Source organism: Temnothorax curvispinosus, unplaced genomic scaffold, assembly GCF_003070985.1.
Source record: "Temnothorax curvispinosus isolate PA1 unplaced genomic scaffold, ASM307098v1 QBEX01003650.1, whole genome shotgun sequence".
Taxonomy (NCBI): Eukaryota; Metazoa; Arthropoda; class Insecta; order Hymenoptera; family Formicidae; genus Temnothorax; species Temnothorax curvispinosus.
Genome location: NW_020213430.1, coordinates 1,080,906 through 1,102,128, shown reverse-complemented (window position 1 = coordinate 1,102,128; position 21,223 = coordinate 1,080,906). Strand labels below are relative to the sequence as shown.

Sequence of the window (21,223 nt, the reverse complement as noted above, 5' to 3'; positions counted from 1 at the left end):
GGCCAACGGCCATCCCATTTCCTTTAGTCTCGCGCGAACTCGTGGGAATTAATTCTAAAGTAGCTCTTTATATGTTGCAATACCTATATATATGTGTACCAATAGTACCATAAATATATATCAATAATATATTCGTATCGGATTTTAAATTTGCAGAACACATAAAAAATTTAATACTTTTTTAATAAATAATAATTATTTTAAACTGTAGTCCAAGAATTCTAGAAATAATCAGTCTTAATTTTCGAGGGATTAAAAAGCAACAGATCTTAAGACATAATCTTTAAACAGTTTATTTATCGATTTATTTATAATATAAAAACTATTTTAATAGGTTTTCTCTCACAGCTCTGCTTTATTTATTTTGATGATAAAAAGTTATGCGTAGTAGGATAATGTGTTTAAATATTCACTTTCTTGGAAAATTTTTTCTAAATTTCCAAGAAAGTGATCAAAGATAATTGAACAAATTAAAATATAACGGTTCAATTATACAAAAAATTGCATGCACTTTAAAGCTTTTATTTGATGACACTCAAGGCAAAGATCGATTTTTTATCCTTGATATACAAAAATCAATATATGTTAGTGGCAAAGACTAATGATCTTTAACTATTACGTGCGACGGGCGGTTATAATGTTTTTCCACGAAAAGCAATTCCCCGTAAATGTTTTAACGGAACTCATATTTCCTTCGTTAATGTATGGCCTATACGTAACTATAGTTGCGCAATTGCAAGTTGCCGATATTCAATGTTGAGTTTTTCTTCGCAGTCGTCATTTCAACTACTTCCGATAACCATAGTCATTTCCTTTCGTCATCGGCGAAACAAGAATCATGTGGCGACGTTTGCTCTGGACCATCATGCTTTCTCGTCTCGTCGAAATTCAAAGCGGTCTCGTCCCGCCGAACGATCGTCCGGACGAAGACTTTTTCACGGATATCTTGAGCAAAGTATTGCGAACGTCACGAGCTAACGATGTTCTTCTCATACTTCGAGATTCGCTATTAGACGGACGGACGAACGATATTCTTGGTAAAATAGCCGCGGCGACCACTCAACGCGTACCGACGCTCTACGTAAACGCGGATCGGATGGAGCCAGAGTTTCGGGTTTCTTCTTGGGCAATGTCACGCGATCTGGTAGTGTACATCTACGTCTCGGGGCGAGGACCGGATATCGTCGAGAGCGAGCTCGTGGCTGAAGACACGGAACGCTTCATTCACGACCGTGTCCGGCCCAAGGTGCTCGTGCTGATGATACTCCGTCGACCGTGTCACGATCTCGCGACGCTCTTTCGAGCGATGTGGTCGAAGAAGATTCTCGACGCAATCGTCGTGGAATACTTCAAATCTCAGTACGCCGACAAGTACTCTACGATTGTCCATCGATACAACCCGTTCACCGACACTCATACCGAACAACCATATTCTACAGATATCACGTGGTTTACAGATGAATTTCCGAATATGCAGGGTTACCCGCTGGTGTACGCCTTTACCCGCCGACCGCCTTATAGCGATATTGTATCAACATCGAAGGGACAAGAGCTGAAAGGTGTGGACAAGTTCCTGTGTGAGGTTTTGGCGGATAAAATGAACTTCACCGGTGTGCCTAAAATAATAACAGAGGCCGTATATTTCCAGAAAATGCCTAACGGCTCTCAATATGGCATCATGCCTGACATAGCTTCTGGAAAATATGACGCTCTCCTAATTTCGATGCCGCTATGGGGAAACAATTTAAAAGTACGATACACCGTACAATACACCGATCCTCTCTTTATCGAGAATTGGTGCTTCGTAGTGCCAAAGTTGATTGTAAAACAGAATTTCTTGGCCGGCACTGCGATCCGATTGGTCGTTATGAATTTCTCGATCGTAGGAATCTTCTGGTTGTGCTCGAGATTTATGAAGTTCAATCCGGGCAGATGGCATTTTTTTAGAATCGTTGGTATCATACTGGCTGCATCTTTTCCATCGTCACCCACGAAGTTACACGAACGAATCATTTTTCTCTGTATTCTTGCTGTTTCCGCTTCCTATTCCTCAATGCTTTTCGCCGAATTGACGAGTATCGGTTTCGAGGGCGATCGCTACGTTCAGTTCGATCACCTGCAGAATCTGACGAATTCTGATTTGGTGTTGATGGTGCATGAAAATATACTGGACATCATCAAGCTGCACAGCAGCGACTTCGAATATCACGTACGCAAATCGGGCAAAACCGTCGTAAGGATTCCCTCTGCAGATATCTGTCTCAAGGATCTGGTGATGCACCAGAACGTATCCTGCTTTTTGTATGAGGATCGGGTGAAGCTGATCACGGTCAACAACATGCGGAACGGCGAGACCGTGATGAAAATGACGAAGCTCTGCTATCTGTCGCCAGCGGTCGGTAATGTTTTTTCGGAAGGATCGCCTTACGTCAAACGTGTCAGCGACTTACGTCTGATGATCGCGTCGGCAGGCATTCGCGATAAATGGTATCGCGAGTACCTGAGGAACGAGACGAAGGAGACAGCATTTCAAGTGAATCGAGATCATGTGGACTTTAAGTACGTTAGCGTATTCCATCCGACGATCTACGTACTTATAATGGGATATTCGATGTCTGCTTTTGTTTTCATCGGCGAACTGATTTGGAAATATTTTTACACTAATTTGTGAATCTTAATCTATGTTTATTTCAATAATATATATATTATCCGAACGATAAACTTGAAGAATAATTCGAGAAAAAAATAAGCAACGATGAACGCGAGGCTATATATATTGTCGTCAAAAATTTGTTTCTACTTTTATGATTGGAGACCGCGGGCGCCAATCAATTTGATCACGCATACGTAATTCGAGAATTGGTTCCCTCGAGGCGATATTATCGAATAGGGCAGAAACGTTGTCGCGAAACTGATGATCGCCGCGATACCGGTGGCGATAATGAGACGCGTACCTTAATCGCGTTCCGCGCGGGACTGCGGAACGCAGTTAATCTTCGTTATTGCGAGCACGTCGTGACGTCGACGCGTAATCGTTATATACGGCGCGAGATGGATGCGAGCAATTTTGATCAATGTAACAGTTTCCTCAAACGAGCGGAACGCCTCCGAACCTGCTCATGCGAGAGCGCGAGCGTATATCGTTTACGTGAGTCAGTCTCGCTTAGGTCGAAAAGCGGTCCTCGTTTCGGGAACGAAATCACCGGCCTGAAGAGCGGGCATGCTTCTTGCTTATTTTTTCCTCAAAAACAGCCAATTTCGTGTAATCTTCTTTGCGAGAGCGGGGCGTGGCTCGGACCACAGGGATACTTTGGTAGGCAACTGCGACGTGTGTCATTAACCGAATCCTTCAACCGACCGTGGTCGGTCTCTACTTCCCCCCTTTTCCAAGTTGAATGAATAAGTTTAGAATTACGAAGGTGCGGTCCTTCTGGACTGACCGTTAATGATATACGCAATAATCTCTAATATGTTACGTCTTCATATCTGTTACGAAAAACTCTAAAGAATCGAAGAACGTCACTGTACGGTTCGATTGACATTAATATTGGACATCGTAGAATTGTCGGGTGCAGCTTTTCTAGTGTCACGACGATTCTCCGGGATTCATGCATCTTTCATCATCATCATCATCTCGCACACAAGATACACGTCTAAGTGACCTAGATGTCCAGTAGTACCAAAATACTAAAGATCATGTTACATAGAAGTATAAGTATCTAATATTAAAGGCGACTCAAGAATCTCACGATCTTTTAAAATATTTTCTTTACATCTGTAACGCGTACGTGTACGTCGTACCATACTCTGACGTCTTAATTGGACAAGAAATCGCCAAGTATCTCCGTCGGCGCGATCCGAGCTGCGCAAGAACATAACAACCGGGATGCAGGGCGTAAGAGCATTTTAGTACCGCGCTATTAAGCGGCTAATCTATTTTAAAATTAATGTCGGAAAAGAGCCGATGTTATCGCGGTTGAGACCAGTCTGTCCGGTTGGCGATTGTCGACCAGCAGCAAGAGCTTTCCGCGAGCTCTCCTACCGTTTTGCCGAACACGGTACAGATAAACAACAACCACATCTCATCGATACAAATCCATCTTCGCGCGGGCGTTACGCGTGATCAACCGTAAACGCGTCTTCGACTTCGATAAGGTATAGAGGTCCCATCTGCCGTCGTTACCCCACCGCCGCCGCCCGGCTCTGTTCCCGCTGCAGAATCACCCTCCACTTCCGCCTGGCTTGGCAGCCACTCCTCTCAGCAGCCTCCGTTGATACTTCCTCTCGCGTGCTTGTATCTCGTCAGTCGGCCTGGAGCCACGTGCGTGTGCTTGCCCGAGTGGCTCCCGCACGAGCGACACATCGGAACAGTGTCATTTCGCGCCGATGAATCGCGCGATCGAGTTAGCCTACATCCTTACCGCGCTTCCGATGACAGATGAACGTCTTTGCACGAAATTACCGGTGTAGAACGACGATTGCATTTTCTCGACGATTCATCCGTCTTTATTATCGAAGAATCGATCGACGAGGAAGCTGGCGGTAGAGAGCTTCTAATGGACTAATTAAAAAGAGATATCAGCTTGTCGATGACATACGCGAGATAGAATAATAGACGAAGAACTCGGGGGGAAAAAGCTGAAGAGTAGCTGAATAGCAGCTCTGCTGACTTATCTGTGTCAAGATGTTGAGACTATGCGCGCGATGCAATTAGGACACTAAACGTTACTCCACCTTATCGAGAAACAAATGTGACGAGATATTAATGGGATGCTAATTCGTGCACAACAAATCCAAGATCCAGCAAGTCGCGAGGAACGCAATCGCGCGAATCGAACGCCGACTCAAAGGAGGACCGAAATATCTCATCGCGAATTCATCGATCAAGCTTACCGAGACGCGGCATGATTCGCCGCCAATACCGACGTACGTGATGCGGGAGAGTGCTTCGGGGAAGAACAAAGATATCACCGCGAGCTGAAAGAGCGACTAGGTAGGCTCTCAAAGGTGAAGACAGACAGTCGGTTGGAAGTCGGGAGAACCTAAAAATATCAGCCGGTTCCGCGGTTGGCCGGCGCGGTGTGCGCCCGCAGCCCCCGTCACCACCACCACCACGTCGTATTCCACGCTGGACAATTTTACCGGCTGGAGAGAAGGAATGATATCTTCATGAAACAGGGCTCGCCTTTAATCCCGCGGATGGCGATTCGCGGTAAACGACTATCAGGCACGATCGTCGTTATTACAACAAGCCCGCCGACAGACCGGACATTCACGCGGAAGACGATCGCGCTCCGTCTTCATCTGCTACCGCTACTCGTCTCCAACGTTGTCCGTCGTCGTCGTCTGCTACTGCTGTGAACTCATCGAAGGTAAAACGTCGGAAATAGCAGATTCCCCATTAATATCTATCGGCGTCTCCGCGACGTCTACCGATCGACCTTGATGCGATCGTTCTTCACAACTTCGAGCTATTTATTCTTTCGGAGATGTTGAAGCACCGGGATAAGATCTCCCCTGTTGGTGCACGTTATTTAGGGAACCGAGGTATAGAGCAACGAAAGCGCTCGTATTCTTCAAGGGGTACAAACGTCAAGTAGGATCTTTTGATCTCGTAACGATTTGCACGCGAGAATGAGACGTCAAACGGTTTCGTTGGATACAAACTGGTTAAAATGCATGAAATGTATATTTTTTTTTACATTATTCGTTTCTTAGCTGGCCGACTTGAACGCCGGCTGGAAGAGATATAAATCATGCTGCGCTATAATAGGAATCTTCGCGGCGCGTATAAAATAAACGGCCGGTATACGATTGTTGGAATATTATCACTGAAGTCCTACTTATGATTAAACGCGCGTCGCGAACTTTTCCCATATAAAAGTAACTTCTTCAAATTCTGCAACTTTTCAAATAAAATTAATGCGAGTCGCTTGAGTAATTACCTTAATAGATGCAATCATAGGTACCGCTTCTGCATAACTTCTGAGAAAGTAACCGGTAACTTTCTCCATTAGATCCAATGTCTTTATGCTGTATATTCACCTAAAGCCAGACCTATCTATATTGGGTTTCAGATCGAGTTCGGGCTTAGGACACGCAGTGTCAAGGCCAAGAGGCCTATCGTATCTCGCGACGGATTCGACGACGGTGGTACTCGGTCGGAAGATCGAGCCTCAGAGTCTGCCCGGGCTCACCGACGGTATTTTACGGCGCGGTTGTTTGAAATTCTTCGCGTGGAGTCGCGCCCGTATTTATAGACCCGCGTGTGGCGGCGCGTAGGGCCGCCGCCGCCGTAGCCGTACACGAGCGTGCGGCGCGGGCACGCGTTCATGCACGTATAGGCTCTCCCTCGTGCTCCGTCCCGAGGGTGGGTAGGTAGGTAGGTAGATACGTGTGGAACAGCCGTCGAGCCCGAGCCACGTCGGGCCCACGTTTGCAGGAAGCGAGCGGCAGCACGTCGCGATCATGACGCGATGCGTCCGCGACGGGAACACCACCGGCCTGTCACGCCGACGAATGCGTCCCCGTCGCCGTCGAACCGTCTACGCTCGTCGCCCTGCTGGCTGCGATCCACCAATTCGCTTCCGGGCATGATCGCCGACGACTCCACGATCTTTCGGGTCCTCGTCGTCCTGCTCGCCCTCGGTTACGCAGTCGCCATCAACGGTTCGGTGAGTACACAGATATAATGAAAAATATTGCAACTGCAAAATTGTAGTTCTTCAGATTTCTACATTAGTTTTTATCTCGGATTATTGTTCATTAGTTGCAACAGGAACAAAATGTTAAATGCAAAATTATTGTAGTTTTATATTATTCTTTTAAATCATATTAAATATACATAACATTGAAAGATAAATATAATTTTAAAAATATACGGTTGCAATATGGTTTATTAGTACTGTAAACATACCTTTTTTATTTTACCATTGCACATCTTGTATTCTATCGTCAATAATATCGAGAAATACTGATTTGAAATACTGATATTTAAGTTGAGCGCGATGAAGAAAATTTTAGATTAAACTATTGTAAGAGAAAAAATAATTATTGTTTATGACAAAAACATGATTCTTGATTTGAAATCGATTATTTATCAGATTGATTATTTGAGTACATATTTTTGCGAAACTTAGAAGCTGCTTTGGAATCGCGTCATTAGTTGGAGAGATTCTGGTAATTGTTAACTGCAGCGCACGGTGGGCAATAGTTTTCACGATTACGATACGTTCAGCCTCTGAGGATGTAGAAGTATCGACCTCGCATCATATTACGGGAAGCAAGGACTTTCCTGGCCGATCGATTATTGATCGTAAAATCGTTTAGTCAGGAAAAACGTGGTATTACGCGTATCTTGTACCCAGCTAATGCACTGTAATTTTGGATATTTATCGTGTACGAGTTTACTTAATTGGTTTGCCGAATCGTATATCTGGTAATATCTAGCCGCGGCGCTCAGTTAATACACACCGTAATTTCAGAAAGCGCGTGTAATCTCGCGCTTTCAAATTTGATGTAGAATAAATTGATATTGACCTGAATAACATAAATTTGCGAAAAATTACACACACTCAATCTCGAGTTCCCGCTACACGTACATAAGTTGCATGCTACAATTTTATATGCCCGCTATTTACTCACTTATATCTTAATTAATAAACTAGAAACTTTGAGTGCGCGTCGATAAAATGCTTTTATACTTATTCAACGGAATCAAAGTCAAACGTTTTGGAAAAGGGTCTCGCTGCACTAAAACTAAAATTGTTAAATGTGCGTACTTAGTACAAATAAGATAGTATTCTCATACCAAACTCATTTTAAACAGACCCGGATTAATATAGTCCAATTTATCAAAGGTAAATTGGTGATTAGTAGGTAGATTAAGGAAGATGGGAAGGTTCAAGAGGCCTAAAGCAACCGATAAAGCATCGTGTCAGCAGGAACCTAGCAATACTAGCGCAATTACCGACCAAAGCGGAGAAACCTCGTTTTAGTTAAGCACGTCGGGATAATTACTGTAATTTCGTTTCGTGGCCATTCTTAGACTGCAATAATCATTTACAGTTTTCGAGGTTAATATGCCGACACGTAAACTAGTTCTATCGCTAGCCGACCGGTAATAACATTGCTCAAAATCCTCATTTTACTGTAATCGTCTACGATTTAAAAAAGTGCTACGGTCCAGGCGCGGGAATCATCGAGGTATTTATATTTCGCAAAACACAAGGTTCCGTTACGAGCAAGGTTGAGGCGCAGACGCGCCTGAAAATTACATGAACTCCGCGTAGGATGAACGTCAGTTAGATAAAATACATCTTACAAGAAAACGCGGAAGCGTGAACTCCTTTAAGCCTCAAATGGCAATTGTCAATTTATCTTACGCAATGTAGAACACGCATCGTGTTTGTTACGTAAAGTTCAAGTTAGCGTTTTTTTTTTTTTTTTAGTCGTATAAATACGACCGATGCAAATACGATCTGCGAGATCGATCGCGGTATACTGACATCTGAAAAGTTTCGCATCGCGGTGCACATCCGGCGATCGATGATTTTGTATCGAAATTTAGCGGTGCACGCTCGAGTGCCAATCTTCACGCAGATAAAATCCTCGTCAGTTGTAGCAACGCGGGTTATATTTGGCCGGACGAATGCCACTCCGGCTCTTTCGATGCATGTATGTACACGTGACGTTACCGCGTGCGTGGATGATATCACGTCGTAATCGGGTATCCGCGAAATCACAACTCGTTAGGGTTATCGTGCCCCAGGCACGGTCGTTTGGTCGGTGGTGTCAAATAATTCTCCAGCTAGGCACACAATCGGTACCGGATTTCCCGTGTCTTTCCGCTAGAGACGGAAAGAAAGAGGGAAAGAGGAAGGATCAGAATTCAGAACATTCGTACGAGCATGAACGGATAGATAGAGAAACAGATAAGCGTGTATCCTGAGTCCTCTTATCCGATACGTTGAACTAATAAGCCAATTTATGACACGATCGACGTAAAGATAGACGTTACGCCAGGTACTCTGTAGATATTCGAACTTGGAGGAACGCGTACACGCGCCGTTCCATTCTCGACTCCGCGTCAACTTGTCGATCATAAATTCGAGTTTGTTGAAAATAATCGAACGACGGATATTTGTTTCTCTAGTTTATCTCACGGCGATATCGCGATCGCGTGGTATTTGGAACGCGAGGTGTGTTTTTAGTGGTATATCTCCGCATTCATTTTACCAAAGGAAGGTCTGTTTATTGCTATGTCGATTATAGCTGACGTTTGCGAGCTAGGTAGGAAATCTCGAGGAAACTTAACTACGCCTTCCTTTCAGTTCGTTTATTAACGTGCCCTGTCATGTAAATATTGCCGACAGGTTGGGCGCACACACTTCATATGACGTTAAGTGTCTTGATTTTTCCACCAAATAAGTTTAAATATAGTGTCATTAATCACTAAATAATATTTATGATATTCCTCGTATTTATCAAGATATATGTATTTTTTGTCTATGTTGATCATCTCCGCGTGTACATTATGCAACTTTGCTTAGTGTCTTATCGGGCTTTGCGACGTCAGAGAAGCGACTCGTATCAATACGGTGACAGCATAATCACGCCTGCGTAGTAATTCCTCCTTTCTACTGTAGGAAAGCAAAACAAGTTTTCCTGCGCGCTCCTTGGCACCCCATGAAGAGCTCCTTGCATTCTCACCGAGCAAGCTCTAAAGCTGAAGAAGCGTCTTTCGCATCCCGGAGAGTTGAATCAACCGCAACGGCCGATTTTCCAATTAACAGCCGTTTCTCGGCATTAAAGCGAGTGTAGTCGGACGTTCGTGAAGGAGACGTTGCATCAATCGCTGAACATCTCCTCTGACTTTCTAACCGCGTAGGTATCACTCGTCGACAGTTGACCTCGGCCCTGTTGCATGTACCACGGGCACTCCGCGGTGAAACTTCCTGTCGCGTTATCCTCGAAGATGCTCGTGTAGTCCCCGTTATTACAACGCCGAAAGGCCTTGTCGGGGCATTCTAGCAGCTGTTTCCACTTTCCCAAAGAGGCAACCTCCGCCAGACATTACTGCGAACTTTGGCGCAAATACTTATGCCGCGCCGGCAACGGAAGCTCGTCGATTTTCCAAATGATTTTTCCACCGTCACGTAAAGGATCATCAATCGTTCTACCGAGAAAACGTTCACCCGTGTCTTTCCGTAATTGTGCACAAAATATTTTAGTAACGTCATATTAATCAATATTATTTAACGTTTTATTATTTAATCGAGAACTCTCTTTTGTTATTTAAATCGATAGACGGTCTGACAAAATTTATATTGCATATTTATCACCATATTAGCATGAAAATATATCTATGTCTCATTGCATATTGGCAAAAATCTTTTTTCATTATTATGATATTTCTTTATGTATTGTAATTTTATAAGGTTATAGAATCGATTCGCAGCAATCTATTCGCGCTAAATTCATCGCGTTCGGCAATCAATTGTCATTTTTCGACAGCACAGCGAACGTCTCGAATACCGTGTCTCAAGAAATGAGTACTCGTTAAAAAAAAGGCAAAGAAAAAAGAGCAAAGTCCATGCGCTGCGAGTTAAATCTCCTAATGGAGAAGAAGCCGGCCTTTCTTTCGCTTCATTAAGTTACGCAAAAAACGTACTGGTACTGCGCGTGGTTTTCTCCGGCGCAAGAACAGCCGGGAAAGACTGGAACGTCTCGTTGGCACCCCGTGGAGAATCTCCTGCGGGACCCTCCGGATCACTCGGCAGCTCCTTCTGGCGGATCCAGCTCGATTAGCTTCTTACTGTGTATCGTGACGACTACCGCGTGGAATTTCAGCCCGTTGTCCGGGCAGGAAGTATGTGAGTCCCGCGGCTGATAAAAAGTTGCCGTCATCGGGAAAAGAAACGTGGTACCACGCGGGATTGACGTGAAAGAGAGGGAAGTGCGAGGGAGCGGGTCTCGAGAGAGGACGAAGAGAACGTAAGGAGGACGTAAAGGCAGAAGAGGAGAATGTCGCGTACGGTTCCCTTTAGCAACGTCTTGAAACTTGCAACCGCTTTCGAGATGCATTCGTTTCTCTCTCTCTTTCTCCCTTTCTCTCTTTCTCTCTCTTGTGAGACTCTCGTCGCCCGTTAGGGCCTGTCTCTCCTCCGTTCCATCCACCCCCATCCGCCTGTCGTTCCTCATCTTCTTCCTCGTGGTTTCTTTGCCAAGACGACGCGACGTTTCACATCGTCTGTGCTAAGACCGCCGATTCCATTGTCTCGTCGTCGATGTATGCGGGGAAAAGCGGTCGCAGCGGAACGAATGATTAGAATTCAGCGATCGGCCGAGAGTTCAGTGTGCGATTGTCCAAGTCTGATATCACTGGCATCCGATACACACCACGGCTCATGACGCAAATTACTTGTCTCACGTTTGATTCATCGATAAGGGACGCATGATTCGCTCAAGCAAAGCCTTACACGTATGTGTGAATGGAAAATTTGCTTAATGGCATTCGTGTGTCTGTGAAAAAGAGTGAAGTTTAAAGAATGAAAGATCTCTAAATTTTTTATTGTTTCACAATCAATATATTTATAATATTTCAAGCAATAAATCATTCTTGCTTCATATCGCATGTAGCAAGTTTTATCTCGTAGAAAATATTAGAATTTTTAACTCTCTTGGAAAATATTTGAATTTTTAACGTCTCCAATTATCCTGTTAACGGGTAATAACATTTATGAGTTACGCTTATAAATGGCATCTCTAAAAGTACAAGACAAGCGCGTAAAATTATGATAACCGGTTAGCACGATTGGTGCATTGCCGCACGTGACATTGTGCCTTTACTTTGGATTTAGCAATCCATGCAATGGAGTGGGAATATCTCGAAACGAGTTATTCCGGTATAACTCGTCTATTCACAAAGACCTGCCTTCATTAATATCGCACATTAACCGTTGTCCATGTAGGTTTTCTGCAAAATAAATACACCGTTTCCCCGTAAACATCCTATTCGAGAAAGCGACACCACAAATTTTCACCATCGTTGAATAAATCCGCGTTAAAGTTAATTTCACAAAGCCCGATAACATTTAAATTAGCCTCGCATATAAAAGATACAAGAATTTATTACTAAATTTATTACTAAAATAAAATATCTATCATGCATTCGGATAAAGATATCAAGTCAACGACTGTATATTCGCAAAAGCTGAGAATTAAGATAAAAAGCACGTTTTAATTTTATCACATCTAATAAAACAAAGATAGAATGAGGAAGCAATGACCATAGCTATTGTGATAGTTCCGCATAGAGAGCGCATCAATAGAATACTCGTAAAATTAGCCGCGGGTGCTGATGTATCTCCGCACAAAACCTCTCATGCGAGCGAATGCTAGTGCTGACTGCCGAGGAACAATGAGGAATTACACTCCTAATAATATAAAGCGGTGGCGTACAGTGTCGGAGACGCCGATCCGGAAATAACCGTGGCCATAAATGCAAACGCGTATATGTGGAAGAACGAACGAAGGGAAGGAAGGAACAGCAGGTAGAAGGGAAAGTTAGCGACGGTTAAAAGCGCTGCAGGTGACTCCCTTTGTTGTGTCCCTCAAACGATCGTATAATTACCAATTTGATCATAATGATCAGTTTTACGGTCTAAACTCCCATTTGAGACGCCAATATAAATTAACTTAGAGCTCTCTTATTTGGAGGATTTGCGAAATTGCATGCGTCTTCCGACATTTTTATTTTATCACTCTCGACAATGATTATTTATATTCGCAGAAAATTAGGCGACATTTATCTACGAATCTAGTTATGAATTTATTAATAACGTGTGTGTATATACGTAACATGTCTCCAGTGTAAACGTATGCAAGATATATAACGTATTTACGATGCGTAACGAAAATTGATACTTGATAATTGGATCCGGTCTTAGGAGAATTGCGGCCCCGTGTTACGAGTCTAACATTATTCATGCAACCATCGTCACAGTGTCGCAATGATCATTCTGTTGTACGCACTAAGAACATTTTTAGAAAGTCAAAGTGATTGAAGGAAGGAAAATAAAATATAGAGAGAAGCGCAGTCAACCTTTCGACACGAAATGATAAACACGTACTTATAAATTAACCCTGCATATATGATTAATGGATGGATAGTAAACACGATGGTGAGATTTACGCGATGATAAATAATTTTCTCAAGATGCGATCCTCTTGAACGAATATCGATATTCACAACTGCGACGATGATACTTGATTGGAATGTTGTTTGCGGGAATATTCTACTTAAACTTTTATCAGTGTCACAACGACTCGGCAAAAGTTTATAATTTATAACGCCCACAGAATGTGTCAGATAAAAAAATTATTATGTCGCGTTAAGTTGTATATTAAACAATGGAGATGATAAGTTAAGTGACACATTCTTACCGCAGAATTGAGAGATTACGAGAGACGTCTGTGGATGGAAATTTACAAGAGAAACATAATAGAGAAGTAAAATCGTTATTGTGGCTAGTAAATTTCTGCACACTCTTACTCTCGCTAGAAAGGCAACTGAGAAATTATGTAACATGTGACATATTAGACGCATAATATTACCGCAAACGGATCAGAAGAGAAGATAAAGACCAGACTGCGGCGAGTGGTTCAGTTACATCTCGCGAGAGCTGGGAAGTGAAATATATGGTTCACGCTTCTGGAGGTTCGTTTATAAGGAAGCCGCTTTCGTTTTGGACAATGTCGTTCGCGGAATAGACGACGATTTTTCAGGGCGGGCCGCGCGGGCGCGTTTATTGCCGCTATTAAAAATCTAATTAAAGCGGTATTTACGAGCTCTCGTAAACCTCGACTCGAAAGGATATCGAGCCCTCTTATATAAAGTAAGAAATGGCGCAAAAAAAAAGGAGTAATGTTACGTTGTTATGCTTGGCGATGGGCGATGCGTTGCTGAACGGGCTGCATTTCAAGGAGCATGAATTGTTCTTAACAGCTATCGATGCAAACTGCACGGTATTATTGTACTTTACGACGCTGTCTATTACTTTAATCGATTGTTGGCAGAACAGAATAAACGCTGACGCGAGATTATGAGTTGCGGCCCCGTGTTACGAGTCTAACATTATTCATGCAACCATCGTGACAGTGTCGCAATGATCATTCTGTTGTACGCGCAAGCATACTCCTGCGATTATGTCTCTCTGAGATGGCGAACTCGAATCAAATGTCCCGCCAAAATAGCACAGCCGTAATTTTTCTTGAGAACAAATGAACGAGTGCATTATGTGGTCAGATATATTTTAAATTGTACGATAATATTACATGAATAAAATAACCGTTAAAACTGTGGAAAATCATCAGCACGACACATTTTCACTAAATATCATGCTACGTAAATATCAAAAATTGTTTAAAAATTATTAATTGTTGAAATATCGATATGAAATTAGTGTGTGGACTTCGAATTAAACCTGTCGGCAACTCTTGTAAAAAATTATAATATTCAACGCGTTTTGGTATTTTAGGAGATGTCGTGTTTGATTCGCGAAGGTAAACCACTTTTTCAATTTCGATTTTTTTAATATAAGGAATGCGGAACTCTTTTTGTTTGTCGGGAACTGTAAAACTATATATAGAAAATGCTATTAGAACTCTTAGTATTTTTTTGAAATTCGTAGAATATTGTGCCAACTTTACAGACGCAAAAGCATGAACGTTTTCAATATAACTTTATATTATTTAACCCTTATGTGAGTGACGAGGTACGCGTAATTAAAGTGTTAAACAACTTTTGATCTCCCCCATCTTCCCTGTTAAATCAATCTGTCCAAAAATAGTGCTAAAATAATATATTTATTAATTTAGGAATTTTCACAATTGCAGCCTTCTAATGCGACTAAAACATAAAAAAATTTAGTTTTTTTATGTTGTCAAAACGTAAAATGTACCCGGATACCTCGTCTCTTATACATAAGGGTTAATCTTTTTTCAATCGATATCACCAAGATATCGAGTAAGATTAACGAAATCTTAGAAATCATCCTTTGATCATAACAAACGCAACATAAACGGTCTTCCGATTGTACGTGTACCATAAATCAGATCGGAAACTCGCCATAGCGAGCATTCCGTTGACAGCGCAGCGAGACAACAACCGGGGCCACGAGATCCCACATTGAATTTGTAGCAACCCTTCGCCGAAGAAGTCGCATACCATTTTCGGACATTGAGCAAACTCCAACGACGTTACCATCTAGGGAAGTGTTAATTCGTGAAACGGATATCACTCTTTCCAAATCTTCTCTCTCGTCTTCATAAAGTACTTGCGGAAATTTTTCAAAGCTTTATCGTAATTTTCGAGATTAATATTACTGAATGTTATATAATTTTCACGTTATACAGTTTATTTTTTCGAATAATAATTAAAAACGAATAAGTTACAAGTTGAAATATGGGAACACATTGATTTCAGTGAAAAATTATTTATTACAGACCGTTTAATTTAAGAAACTGTAAGAGGTATAAGTGCGAAATTATGTCGATGAAAGTATCACCAATGCGTCGATCTCGTAATATTAAAATATGCGCGGACACGGTGGGCAGACCGGCTATACGATACCATCTAAGGTATAGCTCAGGCGTTAGCTCGTGAAGCTGCTTCCGAACCTTTCTTCGTCTACCATCCAAAACGGCCTGCATCACGTTCCTTCGTGCATTTACGATCCAGATTGGGTTAAACGATGATCTTGAATTGTCTGCCATATCTCGAATGCGCTATTGTTCTTAACCGCTTAACATATATTTGCTATTTTTTTCTATTCTAATTTTCTTTCTCATTTTCATAATTAATCTTGTGTCGCAATGATTTTTATAGACATGTTAGAATTCTCGATTTACCAATTTGCACCACACAAATAGATCTAAGGCAAATTATTCTTTCTCGTGGAAAAAATGTAAAGATATGAACATGAAATAAACAAAAAATAGACGTGGAGATATTACATTATCTCAACGAAAGATATGAAATTGCCCGAATTGCAAGAAATATCAAAAGAAGATCAAAAAGAAGATTTAAAGATTTGATTGTATATAAACTATACTTAGTAAAGTTGATTTTTTTGCGGATATAGATTCCTTGATTCCTTGATATTCGTGCCGTTCTTACATAGATCTCGTAAAGGATTTTTCAAACGATGGAAGTCGCATCGGCAACAAGTAACATGCTCTTCGACTCTACCCCGCGGAATTGTTTTCCCTTTTAGCGGCACAAACTTTTTGCGCGATCGTCACCGAGATGCAAGGTACCGGCACGTCTCAGCCTAGTTTGGACACGCTAACCTTGCCGCATACAAATTTCTCTTACTCCATTTGTTGTCCTTTTTGAGCTCGCCTTTTCTTTCATTTAGCGTTTTTCTATATCTTGCGTCCCTTCTTTCGGTAAGTAATTCCGTACTAATGAATCATCATCGCCTATTATCTATAATTGTTACTAGACGAAATATTATTTTCACGTATATTTTTCGCGATATATAGGTATGTCTCTACATTAGAATATCGCTTTGTTACGTTTGATTAATGGTAATTAAATATTCATGGAGCACGGTCGAGAAATCCGGTTCGGATACACGTGTAATTCTGTTAACCTTTCGATAATATTCAACGTGTAGGCGGTATCTCGAAATACATGAAATCAATTTAATGATCTGGTAATCGTTTTGGAATCCCCGAAATGTTTCAAGATTCCAGTGGTTCAAGATTCATCCGCGGTCGCAATCGCAGATTTGTTTGTATATTTTGGTTAATTAATGCATTGGGCGAACACAATCTGAGGAAAGAAATTTAGCTAAAAACTCGTTCGCGCGCCTTCACAAAAATTCGCAGCGGGGTATGACGGTATTAATTTTAAACCGTAACCGTTTTCAAGGTATCTTGTCAGTCAGAAATCGTTCCTGTCCCGGTCTTTAAATACCGAGTAATAATAATCACGATTTTCACACGTTGAAAATGAATATTTAATTACGGTTGTATTTTGCTTAAGGAATATTTGTTGGAGACTAACCCGGAAGAGAGCGTGCATCTCATTTTGAAACTTGTTAAAATATTTTTATATTTAGTAAAAACATACACATTCGACTTATTTGCAGACTTATCAAATTGATACATCTATACAGTAATGTCATTTTTTTTTCTTTTAACATATTTTCTGTTCGTGATTCTCGTAGGCAGCGTAAACTTGAAAATTTTAGATAAATATTATTTTAGTTTAGATTCATCATTTTCCAAAAAAAATATCACCAACAAGTACTAAATATACTTAATTAAGCTTTGAACTAAATAAAATATATACCAATAAAATATATTTCTTTTCTTCCTTTTACGAATTTAATATTAAATTTCTTCGAGGCAGTCTCGGTTAGGTAATCGAATTTTATTATTTCGAACGTCGAAATAATATTTCTTTGAATCAACGATTTTTTTTTCTCAGTGTACGAACACATGCACTGGCAATTACGACTGTCATGCGTAAATCATTCGCAAATGCCTATAATTTGTGCACTTCAATTAATGTCCGCTTGCGTTACAGTACTCGTGCTATTACATTACGATTACAATACGATACGCAATGGTCTATCAATACGCGCCAATCACTATAATTACAATGCAGGAGGCGAAAAGGGTATTACACATGATTATCCAGTGAAATCTGTACACGATAACTAGTTTCGTGAAAAGTGTGCCGGCTGTGTTTTCCAGCAAACAGTTTTTTGGCCACAAAGAACGTTGGTCGTGAAAACCGGAGCAAATATATAGGCAGTAGGCTGCTAAAAGGATGTTTCAAGTGCCATTTTGATCGCGCCTGAATTCATGAACTATAAGTAATGAATCATTGCGATTGCGATCAGTACCTATTGTTCGGAATTTCAGAGCGAGCGTAGATTTCGAGGAGCTTCAAGAAGGCGCGACGGGGAAATGACAGTAATTTTATATGCCTACGTACTCTGTCGACACGGTGACATCGTGTAACGCATGATTAGCGCCGTCGGCGATTACGTCGCGATGCTATTACTAGCAGGACAAATTGAGTTTAATGTCGCGACTTGGGCGTTACACAGCCTTGGAACATAAATGATAAAACTAGTAGAGTGCTGGCCAGGCCGTATCTATTAAGTCTTTCGGTCTAGGACAAATAATTTCAGAGCATTTTAAGGTAATCGTATCAGCATGCAGCCGCCGTCGGCACAGGAGATGTGTCAAGTGACGAGATAATACGACGTATAATTCTCGCTGACGTTATAATCTTTTCGGCAAGGTCGAAACATGAAACAATTACAACTTATCAATTCGTTAGAATGTCTAATCTAATAACTATCATAGATTAATAAATGTCAAGGTTCGCAATATATAACGATATGTTGATTAAATATCGCAATAGTAGCACTCGAAATAAATCGAAGAGTGTTATATTGTAACATTATATAATGGAACTTTATTTAATATAATAATGAAAAAAAATCTAGATATGAATATTGTTAATATTGTTAATTGTATTTAAAAATTCTAGAATGAGGATAAGACGTTCGTCTTTGGAGTTAAAGCCAATGTAAGCTGCCTCCATTCGATTAACCAGCCGCTTGCCGTAGAGCGTTTACCAAAGAACAGTAAGTGTATGTGCGCCACTGTTTTTCCATAAATTTCCTCGTCCTGATTGAAAAAAGTACTTTCTTTCAATTTTCTCAATTTTACATACTTTTTTAATATTTCTGATATTATCTGTTCCATTTAATATTATCTACTTTTTCACTGTTCTCTCTGTTTAATATTATCTATTCTCACATGTTAATACCTTTATACAGAAGTGACAAAGCTGTCGCATTTCACAAGCTGGAGCGAATGGTCGGTATGCGATCGACACTGCACGCAAAATCGCGTCAGGAGGTGCCGATCGAAAAACGATTGCGGAACCACTGTACTTAGAGTAAATATGCAAACTACATAAATACGCGGTATCATAAATGGATTTTCGATTAACGGTCTGTCACGATACAGGAGGAACGTGGTTGCGAACATAATAGAGAAGGTCGTCGAAGGCGATGCAAGCAACGCCAACGCCGGGGACATCGACGAAGAAACGAAAGGTTTCACGTAGTTCAAGTAAGTAATGAATCGCGATACGCGATATCCGATTTTCGATTGCTAATATGTGCGCGCGTTTTCAACAGGTACCTAAAGAAGCAGAACCTAGGCATGGAAAGCGAAAAGGCAAAAATACCAAGGAGCACTCTGGAAAGCATTATGGAAAATGGAGTAAATGGTCACCTTGCACGAGACTGTGCACTACTCAACGTCACAGGTATTACAGAAATTCGTAGATTACACGCAACTAACATTATAACATGTGTATATTTGTTTTGATCAGATGGTGCAGAAAGCCGGGCATCTGCGGGCGCGACGTGATACGTGAGAGCGCCTACTGCTACGTCGAAGGTAGCTTCTGCCAAAGATGGATCCATCGGAAGATCCGTGGTAGCCACGAAGAAGACGGCGATGGTAAATATACTCCGACAACGCTGGATATTAAATACTAATAACAAAAAATAAGTAGTTACTATCTTCTAGACTTAGTATTGGACGAGTTCGAACTCAATCCTAACACCGTGGATAGCTTCGCGCCGGAGAAAAATTCGAACGTTTGGAAATGCGGAGTGGCGAACACCCATAAAGGATCCAGATTATCATATTTCACGCGAATCATCGGCGGTCGTCCGGCCGCACCTGGGAGCTGGCCGTGGCAAGTGGCCGTGTTAAATCGATTTCGGGTATGCTCGTGACGATGAATATCATATTGTTACAAACAACAAATAATAGAAGTCTCCGAAAAATGCCTACAAATTGTCGGGGAAAAGAAAACGGCTTTATATCGTCTGGACCAAAATTAATTGCTTTTCTTTTTCCAGGAAGCTTTTTGCGGTGGAACATTGGTATCCCCGAGGTGGGTATTGACTGCCGCGCATTGCATTAGAAAACGCCTCTACGTTCGCATTGGAGAGCACGATTTAACGGTGAAAGAAGGCACGGAATTAGAGCTTAGGGTATGTGTCGCGTACTCAGGAGCTAAGATCGACGATTCATGTCGCCGCTGATTAATTCTATGACCGCGTAGGTGGACTCGGTGACCATCCACCCGGAGTACGACGCCGATACCGTTGATAACGATGTGGCTCTACTTCGTTTACCAGTTACCTTGACCCCGTCTTCTTCGAGGGGAATCGCATGTCTGCCCGCCCCAAAGCAGCCCTTACCTACGAACCAGTTGTGCACCATTATCGGCTGGGGCAAGTCCAGCGTGACGGATGATTTCGGAACGGATGTCCTGCACGAAGTTAAAGTATGCAGTTTCAATTTAAAAAAATTTGATTACTTAATAATGTAATAATGTAATACAAATGTCAAATTAAATTCTAGGTTCCAATAGTGTCCACCGAAACCTGCCGAGAGGTCTATGTGGATTACAGAATCACGGACAATATGTTCTGCGCGGGTTATCGCCGCGGTAAGATGGATTCTTGCGCGGGTGACAGCGGGGGACCTCTGCTCTGTAGAGATCCTCGGAAACCCGATCATCCGTGGACAATTTTTGGTATCACTAGTTTCGGCGAAGGTTGTGGCAAACGCGGGAAATTCGGTATATACGCCAGACTATCCAATTACGTGCGTTGGATTACGAAGGTGATGAAGCAGACGGACGATTACACTTAGGAAACACAGCGCGTATTATATGTATAACTGTATTATAACTGTAATTAGTGTTCACGGATAAACGAGCATAAAAGTGAAAAATATGTAGGCAATCGAGATACAAATTTCAAGTTGTATATCAATAAGATAAAAAATCCAGAGCTATACATTTGAAAGCACTAAATGTAAAGTTATAATAATGTCGCAACCTGTTATTAAATCGCACATTTCACTTTCTTCAAAAATATGTTTGTATCGTTTTATATAAGAAATCAGGGAAGAAATATAATTTTCGCAGAAATTATCGCAGTCGATTACACGTTTTTATATTTTTCTTTATTTAGCTTGCGGTGATGCAAGGTAAACTTGCCTTGGTAGTCACATAGTCAATTAGACATTTTCTCTTTAAAGTGATTGCCAACGTCAAGATTATCTGACATAGCACACCGAAGATCTGTTTACTTACCTTTGG

General features: G+C 41.5%; 1 protein-coding gene across 1 annotated transcript; it reads left to right on the top strand.

Moving 5' to 3' along the window:
* The first annotated feature begins 4,055 nt into the window (after window positions 1–4,055).
* LOC112452766 (coagulation factor VII) lies at window positions 4,056–21,175 on the top strand. Its single transcript, XM_025013153.1, has 11 exons — window positions 4,056–5,372; window positions 6,078–6,674; window positions 18,578–18,674; window positions 18,870–18,991; window positions 19,063–19,167; window positions 19,236–19,366; window positions 19,433–19,563; window positions 19,633–19,832; window positions 19,971–20,105; window positions 20,177–20,401; window positions 20,479–21,175. The coding sequence occupies exons 2-11, from the start codon at window positions 6,477–6,479 to the stop codon at window positions 20,770–20,772; spliced, it is 1,638 nt and encodes a 545-aa protein (XP_024868921.1). The 5' UTR covers window positions 4,056–5,372; window positions 6,078–6,476; the 3' UTR covers window positions 20,773–21,175.
* Window positions 21,176–21,223: the final 48 nt, after the last annotated feature.

Coding starts and splice junctions, on each gene's coding strand:
- LOC112452766 (XM_025013153.1), top strand. CDS start 6,477: ATGCGTCCGCGACGGGAACACCACCGGCCTGTCACGCCGACGAATGCG. Junction 6,675..18,577: donor CAGTCGCCATCAACGGTTCG/GTGAGTACACAG, acceptor TAAAAATTCTAG/AATGAGGATAAGACGTTCGT. Junction 19,367..19,432: donor TGCACTACTCAACGTCACAG/GTATTACAGAAA, acceptor TGTTTTGATCAG/ATGGTGCAGAAAGCCGGGCA.